This window comes from Arachis ipaensis, chromosome B10, assembly GCF_000816755.2.
Source record: "Arachis ipaensis cultivar K30076 chromosome B10, Araip1.1, whole genome shotgun sequence".
NCBI classification, from domain to species: Eukaryota; Viridiplantae; Streptophyta; class Magnoliopsida; order Fabales; family Fabaceae; genus Arachis; species Arachis ipaensis.
The window spans coordinates 20,333,429-20,343,128 of NC_029794.2; the positions used below are offsets into that span (position 1 = coordinate 20,333,429).

At 32.9% G+C, this 9,700-nt stretch overlaps 2 protein-coding genes and 1 long non-coding RNA gene across 4 annotated transcripts in view; 2 read left to right on the forward strand and 1 right to left on the reverse strand.

The window, feature by feature from the left end:
* Nucleotides 1–2,255, forward strand: part of LOC107621894 — a 3,806-nt gene extending 1,551 nt beyond the window's left edge. The window contains exon 4 of the long non-coding RNA XR_001615980.2: nucleotides 2,006–2,255. This is a non-coding gene — a long non-coding RNA (uncharacterized LOC107621894). The remainder of the gene's footprint in view (nucleotides 1–2,005) is intronic.
* On the forward strand, nucleotides 3,280–5,561 carry LOC107623043 (caffeoyl-CoA O-methyltransferase). Of its 2 annotated transcripts, XM_016325174.2 has the most exons (5): nucleotides 3,280–3,490; nucleotides 3,615–3,694; nucleotides 3,815–3,976; nucleotides 4,529–4,646; nucleotides 4,907–5,561. In XM_016325174.2, the coding sequence occupies exons 1-5, from the start codon at nucleotides 3,395–3,397 to the stop codon at nucleotides 5,198–5,200; spliced, it is 750 nt and encodes a 249-aa protein (XP_016180660.1). In that variant the 5' UTR covers nucleotides 3,280–3,394; the 3' UTR covers nucleotides 5,201–5,561. The 2 variants fall into 2 exon arrangements, with proteins under 2 accessions (XP_016180660.1, XP_020969309.1); XM_021113650.1 differs by lacking the exon at nucleotides 4,529–4,646 and having other exon boundaries at nucleotides 3,815–3,959.
* The window catches only part of LOC107620312, a 5,040-nt gene continuing 3,250 nt past the window's right edge, over nucleotides 7,911–9,700 (reverse strand). The window contains exons 6-7 of the mRNA XM_016322491.2: nucleotides 9,366–9,700; nucleotides 7,911–8,702 (exon numbers count right to left, since the gene is read on the reverse strand). The exon at nucleotides 9,366–9,700 is cut by the window's right edge and continues 11 nt beyond it. Of these exons, the coding sequence (XP_016177977.2) occupies nucleotides 8,235–8,702; nucleotides 9,366–9,700 (803 nt within the window). The 3' untranslated portion in view covers nucleotides 7,911–8,234. The remainder of the gene's footprint in view (nucleotides 8,703–9,365) is intronic.

Here is a 9,700-nt window from a genome sequence, read left to right on the forward strand (position 1 = left end):
TTTTAGCAATAATAAAATTATTTGAATATATTTTTGATAATTTATCCAAATAAATTAGTCATAAATCATAATGTAGCTTTTCTAAAAGAATTGAGTATAGCTGAACCTATCTTTTTTTCCAATAAACTAATGTGGCAATATTGTTCGACATTTGTTTGAAAAGTTTGAGATGAATTATATATTATTATACTATATGTTAATTCTTTTAGTATAATCGCATCATTGTAATTTCATGAAAATTAATAAACTGTTAAATTTGATCGGAAACATCAACTTTCATTCTTTCAAGAATGTGAATCTGAATGAGCTATTAATATAATATCTAAGTTTTTTAATTATGTGTATTATTTAATTAATTAAATTTATAATAATTTAAATTTTAATTTTATAATAAAATATTAAAAAATAATACATTTAAAAAATTAACATATTTAATTTAAAATTTAAAAATATAAAAACACTAATTTTAATAATTTTTTAACCAACAATAAATAACCTTTTAAGATATAATCATAATTAATTCTATATTTATTAGATTTAAATGATCTTTAATTATATGAAAAGATAAGAAAATTAGCTTTATGTTTTAAGTCTAGTACAAATCAAATTCAAATTAAATTAGGTAGATAAATTTGTTACAATTTATAGTAGAAAATTGTGTTCTAACCAACCACCATGATATACTAACAATATTTTTTGAATATCTTAAGTTGTGGTTATTCGATTGACTTTGTTTTAGGTTCGTTTAAAACTAACTCAATTCTCTATAAATTTGTATCTAATAACTATTTCCAAATTTCAAATATAGAAAACTTTATAGGGCATACAAAGTGACGATTCAGATTGGAGATTTCACCTAAATGCGAGTTAGATTCTCCTAACACAATTTGTACATACCTAAGAGCTATTTGAGTCCTTTCTTTCTCATTCTATTCCCCTCCCCCCTCCTTATTTTTATAAAAAACATTCTAGGTAACCTATCTTCTATTATCTCTATACATTGTCATTCATATACTTTCTCTACTTCATTATGAGAAAAGTCATTATTTCTTCTCACTTCCTTACTCTCACTCTAAAGTCTTCATCAAACTATTCACAAATTTCACTCATATATTGTTCGAAAAAATATCCTCTCTAAATTATGCAAACTACAGAATATAGAAATTTTCTTTTTATCCAATCAAAGATTTATACCTACATCAAAACATACACAAAGTCTAATCATGAAACAAGTCTCCCTTCGCTAACGAATCGTATCTATTTGCGCTGAAATATATATAGGATTTCTACAAACTTCACTCGAGGTAGGAGTTTTATACTACTTTTTTTATATGTCATATCTTAAATATTTTTTAATATAGATGTTAGTATTGCATGTCATGATATAATGTCTCTTTATTTCATACACATTAAGCATTATAATAACCATCTTATGTACATTAAAGAACTGAGGGAATGATCCTTCGATAAGAAAAGGTGATTGATCGAGATGATCTTTCGGTAGGAGAAGGTAATCGCCAAACTTTTGGGATAAAAATCTTTGATAAAGGAAGGAGACTCCTACCTTTTTATACCGGTTTAAGTTCAATACCTTTTAAAATCAAAGTAATGTTAAAAAAATGATTAAGAAAAGTTAAAGTCTATTTCATGCCTTGTATAAGAGTTTTTTGCTCAGTAAAAAAATATTTTCTTTTCATATAAAGAAAAGTTAGGAGAATGTCAAGAGAAACCAAATCAAGGTCCATGTATTTACATTATGTATGATTTAACGTTATAAGCATTTAGTCATGACTCACATGTGTCATAACATAAGTAAATAAGAAGCATCTAAAAGTCACACCACTTCGATTAACAAAAACTTTTGAAAATAATAATTAAACAACATTGTATCATCATTGTTTTTATTTTAAAGCTCGGAGTGGTTGGGGATGAATACGATAACACCATATAGATAAACTATTGAGAAACTTTGTTTCTCACACCCCTCTTTTCGTACCATCTTCAGGAATGACGCGGCACAAAATATTATACAACTCGAGTGAGCTGAAAAGACCAATGTATTATTAGGAGCGAGATATTAAAGGTGTAAATATGGAAACGTTAAGCACTTACCCAAATTCATATTAAGAAAAGAGAATAGGCGATTGTTTTAGTCATAATTATGCAAATGGAGAGAATTATGATTTTTTATTTGTCTTGTTTTATATTTATTGAGTGACTATAATTGTGGATACGATGTGTCTTTTTTTTTTTGTGATTATTTGATATAAGTAAAATTTATCATTATTTTTGTCTTTATAATTTAACACGTTTATTTTTTATGTTATTATTTATATTTAAATTTATTTATATTTTTTAACTAGTAACAATTCTAATAAAAATTAATTTTTTTAAAAAATATTGTAAAATTTGAAATCAACAATCAATCTCGTTGAAATAAGGCTTAAACCTGTTTAGAAATATTAGGGTGTGGTAATTAGCACCACTACCTTTCTATGCGGCAGAGTTTCTTCATTGTTTTTATGACTTTAAATACTGAAGCATGCCACTTAGCTTGATTGAAATGTCATAATTCCCATGAAAATGATGTCACGGTCCATTTTCAATTTTAATATCTAAACTAAAATAATAAACAAGAATGCTACAAAATCAACATAATTTATTTTTTTTCTCAGCACTTAACTATTAGTATACTGTTATAAGTTTTTTTATAGCATTTCTCAATTTAAAAGATTAAAGATTAATTTTTGTGAATCTAAATTTTATTTAAAAATTTATTGTTGATCACTAAATTACTACATATATTTACTTTAGAAGACAAATAAACTTATTACTAAATCAATCTAAATTAATTGTATATTTTTATAAGTTGATATTAAAAAAAATCCAAATAAACTATTAAAATGTGTGTATTAAGTAGTAGTATTAACTAAAATTATTGACAAATATAAATAAAAATGGCTGGCCTCTAACTTTTTCTCAATAATAAATAAATAAGTAAAGATGCAGTAAATCACTTACCAACAAAAAGAAAATATAGGACTAACTAAGCGGGGCTCTACATCATGAAAGTGGAAGCCTGAAACGTGCTCATTATATTGCACATATATCTATTTAGGAAAAGGAATTATAAATTATAATTCACAAACTTCACCAACCCCACAAACTTCACCAACCCCAAACCGGGTTCGCCATCCGGTTCAATCAAACATCATTTTCCTCTCACCAACCGCATTTTCTCAAATTTCATTTGCCTTTCCTCTTCTTTGTATATACCATCCCTCGTTCATCCTTTTCCACAGGACTCACAACACAATCATAGAGGGAGCACAGAAGAAGATCAAGAAGAAAGAAAGAAAAAAAACAAAAAAAACAAAAGAATTACATAGAAACAATGGCCAGCAACGGAGAGCAGAACCAAACTTCTGAAGCTGGAAGGCACCAAGAAGTTGGTCACAAGAGCCTTCTCCAGAGTGATGCTCTATACCAGGTAACCAAAATACTCGCCTTTCGGCACGCAATTCTTTTACACTTGTATAAATTAAATACATATTATATTCTTTTGGGTTCTTTGATTTCAAAATAAATTGTGTGTTATTATGATGAATGTACAGTACATTCTGGAAACCAGCGTGTACCCAAGAGAACATGAAGCCATGAAAGAATTGAGAGAATTGACAGCAAAGCACCCATGGTATGTATTATGATCCATTTTTATTTTGTTCTCCATAATTAGTATCTTTTGTTAGAATTCTGGGCAGGCAAATGAAATGATTACTGATTAGTTGATTGATCAAAATTCAAACAAAAACAGGAACATCATGACAACCTCTGCAGATGAAGGACAATTTTTGAACATGCTCCTTAAGCTCATCAATGCCAAGAATACCATGGAAATCGGTGTCTACACCGGTTACTCGCTTCTTGCCACTGCCCTTGCTCTTCCTAAAGATGGAAAGGTACCAAGACCAAGAATTTTTTTTTTTTTTTTTCTATGCAGGATAAGAATTTTTTGGATTTGGATTTGATATTTGTTAATTAAAGATACATACAATCAATTTAATTAAAGTGAATTCTATGGTGACTATAACTTGGTGCTTAACTTTGACCTAACTTGTTTGTTGTAGTAACTTTTGAATATTTAATAAGTATTTATTTTTATACTTTTAAAATTAAATATTAATTTTTAACTCTTTTTAGTAAGTTAGGCAAACACTTTTAGATACCATAGCAATTACCTTAAATTAATTCTTGAATGCATTAATTACATGAGAAAAATTAATAAAGCTTTAAATTCCATTCTCTTTCATAATCAATGTTTTAAGGAAACTTTTTGACAGAATCCAAATTGCTTTCACCTGTTCAAAATTTGTCATAACTCGTAGTAATGGGCGGTCATACTTTATACGCCTATAGTCAAATTGGGTATTTGGTACGGGTTTGGTTAACAAACCTTTAAAGAAGTAGAAACTAGAAAGGAAACAATTTATTGAAAAAAAACAATTTATTAAAAAAATAAGTTTCTTTAATTATATAAGGAGAACTACGAATTGGGTCTGCCAGTAATTAAAAAAGCCGGTGTTGACCACAAAATTACCTTCAAAGAAGGACCAGCTCTCCCTGTTCTCGACGAATTGGTTAAAGATGTAAGTTTCTCTAGTCCCAAAAGGGGGAAAAAAAAAAAGATGCAAGTTTTTCCTTTGGTGGATTAATTGCTTAGGAAAATGTTTTCTTGACTCAACTCTATTATATGACCCAAATTTAGCCCCTTTCAGTGTGGAAATTATAACACACTCATAAAACCACTTAAAATAAATACTATTAACAATTACGATGAAAGACATATTTTTATTTCTAGCACATTTCTAATTAAAGGAGTGAATGTGTATGTAACGTGAAAATGTAGGAGAAGAACCATGGAAGCTACGACTTCATTTTCGTGGACGCAGACAAGGACAACTACCTGAACTACCATAAGAGGCTCATCGATTTGGTGAAGGTAGGTGGTGTGATCGGCTACGACAACACCCTATGGAATGGGTCTGTGGTCGCACCTGCCGATGCACCCATGAGGAAGTACGTTAGGTACTACAGAGATTTTGTGTTGGAGCTTAACAAGGCCTTGGCTGTGGACCCCAGAATTGAGATCTGCATGCTCCCGGTTGGTGATGGAATCACTCTCTGCCGTCGGATCAGCTGATTCACCTACTCCAACCACCATTAACCACCGTTCATTTCTTCAACACATGAATTCCTTGTCTTGGGAGCTAAGAAATCCCAAACCGTTTTATAAACAATCAACCAAGCGATCCCATTCCCTTCTTTTTTTTCTAAAGATATTTTGTATTTGTAATTGTAATTTTCTTCTTACTATTGTTGATCTGAAAACGGTGGATGAGTAAAGAGTTTTATATACTTGTGCCTTTTCTTTCATTTCATTTGCTTCAATCTCATGGTATATCTTAATTTGGAGGTAATTAATCTTCCAATTATGATATAAATTGAGATCTTGTAATGCACTTTCAAAAAAAAGATGCCTTATTCTGAGATCAAATTAACTTGCCGAATTATCACATATAAGCTTGTGCAGATTGTTGAGAAGAGTTTGGTTTTTAGCACCTTTCCATCCTTTTGACTATGTTTCTTTAGTCAAAAATTCATTGTTCAACTAATAAAACTATACGATGCTGGAGTAAGAAAAGTGTGGGTTCTGAGTACATTGCCATTGGGGTGCTTTACCAGGAGGTAGAACTGCAGCAAGAGGACCTTTAAGATTGTGTTCTGATATTGTCATTGGAAAAGCTCAATTATTTAATGGTCAATTAGTATTGACTGTTAGTTCTTTGCAAGCCACACTTTCTGGTTCTACCTTTCAATTCATTGATTTCTATACTGCACTGCTCAAGATCATACAAAATCCTTTTAGTTCAGGTTAGTGTGGCTGTCATGTGCTATTTAATTTGGTGGCAATTGATAATCACCATATCATGTATGTTTTAAGATATTGGACAATTGGTGTTTTTTCCGCTATTTATTTCTGGGTAATAGGATGAAACAGCTTTCTTCTTCTAGTCATATATCCATTTTAAAACTTTCTTCTCTTCACAGACATTATTAAACGAGTTCATCCTTATGATAAGTTTCTTCTTCTCTAGTACTAGTAGTACTTCGCTGGCTTTCATGGAAGATTAGAATTGTTGGCATGTTATTCTCGCTATATTCTGATTTCAATATGCTATAAATTATACAAAAATACATGTTATCATCTTCGTTGCTAGTAGAAAGCATGATGATTGTTGAACAGAGATCTGGGGCAAAATTGGTGAATAGAAGATAGTAATTTTCAGTGTGTTGAATAATTCAAGTTTCATAAATAGATTTTATCTATCAAAGATATATCCTTGCATAAGAATTGTGAGTGCAGTCAAGGCATGTGCACTGCACAGTATTTTGCACAAGTAAATTTGTAATGTGTATAGGATGATATTAGGTGATTTCTAGGTTCTCTTTGACTCTTTGCATTGAGTGCGAATTCTCCTATGTCATTGTACATGGTTAGGAAAAGGTGAAAGATGTGGAAGAGAAACAAATATTATGCCCTCAAAGAAACTTAAAAAACAAGGATCAGAATATCAGTTTTAGGTGCATTGTGATCTAAACTTTTTCATTCTTTTACACTGCTTTTACTTCAAATCTAGGTTTTTCACCATGGAAGAACATCGCTTTGGTAGCATCTGCCCGAAAGCAGGAGTTGGCTGTCCCTGAGGATAGCAGTCTCCTGTATAAGACAGCAGACAAGAAATCTGCTATCGAAGGGAGCCGCAAACTGCAGAGGTGTTCAACTTTATAGGACGGCATGAGTTCTTCTATGAGGAAGCGCCGGATAGCATGCGAAGTTTCTGCAGCGCGTTGGCGCTTCTGACAAATTCACTGGGAAATTACCTGAGTTCTTTTGTTGTCACAATTGTTGCTCGACTAACAAGAAAGGACGGAAGTCATGGATGGCTACCAGATAATTTGAACGACCCTCAACTTCGGTGTGGAGCATCATCGCTCCTTTTCTACACCAACATTCCCCCGGGCCTCACCTACCACTCTGTCTCTTCATTACTACTCCTAACACCATCACCATGCATATTCACTTTCTTTCTCACCATTTTTTAAATTCTTAACTTTCCCGGCAAAACAACAACATATCTGAATTGAAGCAATGAGTGAAGTTGCCGACAGAAACAAGTTTGTAAATGGCTTTTTGGTTGGGTTTTATATCTAACAAGTGGGGAATTTATGTGTGGCATTTGGATTTGGGTATGATGTGATTTTTGAATGCGGGAGAGCCAATCCTAGCCGTTGGTGGGATCAAGGTCAAGAGATCTTAGGCCATTTCCGTGATGGGGACATGTGATGTTCAGATTTGTTAATAGGATCTAACAACTTGCAGTCAAGTTATTATAACGAATGAAAATGATTAACTTCTAGACCAAAGAGAAATATTCTTAGGTCCTAAAAAATACCTTCTATTTTATCAAATGAATTTATGTTGGAGGAGTATATTACTAGACAAGAATCAATTAGTGATACTTCTACCATTTAGTAACGACAAAGCGGTGTGTCAGCAATAATAATCTGTTGAGAGAGGTGCTTTGTTTGAAGATGGATGACTGCTAAATTAGGGTTCAAAAATGATATGATAAGCTACCATTGAGATAATCCGCAAAAACATGAAGGAAACTCTTAAGTTGCGTATTGAACCCTACTAGTTAAACTAAAATCTCTCCATAAGTACGATTTAAAATGATACGATACAATATTACCTGACACAAGTGGTCAAAATATTGAGCCAAGATCCAGTCAAAAAAATATCTTTTCTTGAGCCAAGATCTATTTGTCGACAGCATCATTTTTTTTTCTATTTTAGGAACTTATCCATTTTTGGAGGCAATGTACCAAAGTCCAAGACAGGGCCACAGGGTAGCAACTAGCAAGGGCCCCCTGTTAGCAAAGCCTAAAAGAACTTCGAAAAAAAAAAACGCATAAACACATGCTTTTATGTGATTTTACCTGCCAAATCAAGCATATTCAAAAAAATTCGTTACACATTAATATCCTCTCTGAAATTTCTGACAGCAAAATTGAATTCTCTTCGTCCTATTTCATCTCCACTTAACAACAACCTATGAGTATATTTGATCAACCCAGCAAAGTGGCATCCAAATCCCAACACTACAATCAAGCTATGTAGCTCTATAATCAAGGAAAAGACGTAGCTTTTGTATAAGCATCTCACGGGTACCAAAAGCTGGTTTCCCATTGGTGATCCAGTCCTTCTCAAGGAGGCTTGCTTTAGCACCAGCTAACATCTCATCATGGAATGCTGATACTATTTCGTATATTGAAGTCCTTAGAACATCAGCAATAACATAAGCTTTTGAGTTTACTGGGCCACTTCTTCTTTTACCAGATGAAACATCCACCCTTCCACCGTTCATTGTTGCCCATCTGATACCGGCAGGTCCCAATAGCTGGTGCGGGGACTGCAGGTTTGTTTTCTTTCCCATGAAATTTTCAACAGCTAGAAGACAGGATATCAACGTTGAAATTACGGCAGCATTACTCCCAGAGAGCTGAGCAACCCCAAACTTATCTTCTTTGCGTGAACAGGCAGTCAGTGAGGCAACAGACCTTGAACACCACGTGTAAAGCTGCATATAAGTAACACAAGGTCTTAATATGTCACGTGCAAATTCACAATGCTGAGTTAAGTGAACTTTGTTACCAGTGGCCATGATTAGTGATTACTAGGAATGGCAACTGATGACAATGGTCATTTGTGCACATTTACACACCCAAAACCAAAAACATGAAATGGTTGTGCACTCATGCTATCCACCTTTAACCACTTGCAATATCCTTATCAATTTTGGCAGAATGGCAGGTAGGTCGCTAGTAATGATCAGACTTTTGTGGAGTCAAGTCACAAATCCTCGAAATCCTATTTCTATGCAATTCTAAAGTGGCAGATGTCTCTTTACACCTCTTTCCAAAACTGTGTATGTTGGCTCCACAACTTTTAAATAAGTTTCAACTTTCAACCATACTAGATAAAAACTGAAGATAAAGTAAAGAGGGCCAACAAACACTGTAACATTGTGAATGCGCCAGGCATATAGAATCCAAGATTCCTGACTTTTAAGGTTTTTGTTACTTAAGTTTAAAAATTCAGTGAAATCACAAGAACTGCCAAAACTTTCTAGTTAAACAAAGAACAAAGTTAAATGAACTAGCAAATCTTTCTAGTTGTACCAAAAAGACAAAGTTAGTTAGCTACAAGTAAACAATATAAATATAGTTAGATATGCCCATACCTGGAGAAGCTGCAATTGTTCTAAGCACTTTGAATCAAGTCGTGGATCAGTTGGAGATGATAACTGATTCGATAGCTGTGCAGGTTTGTCAACAGAATTTCCCATGCCTTCACTTAATATTGTGGCAAGTTGCTCCAGTGGCTTCAAGCACACAGCGATTACTCTTTTGTAAGTCTCACCAGTTTCTTCAAAAAATGCTGCACGCCTCCAAGTGTCAACATTTTTCTCGCATACCATACAGAGATCAAAATACGCAAGATAGCGTAGAAGAGATGTTGGATCACTCTCCTCCAAAGCTAAAAGGAGATGTTCAGTTGGATTTGTTTCTGCTGCTG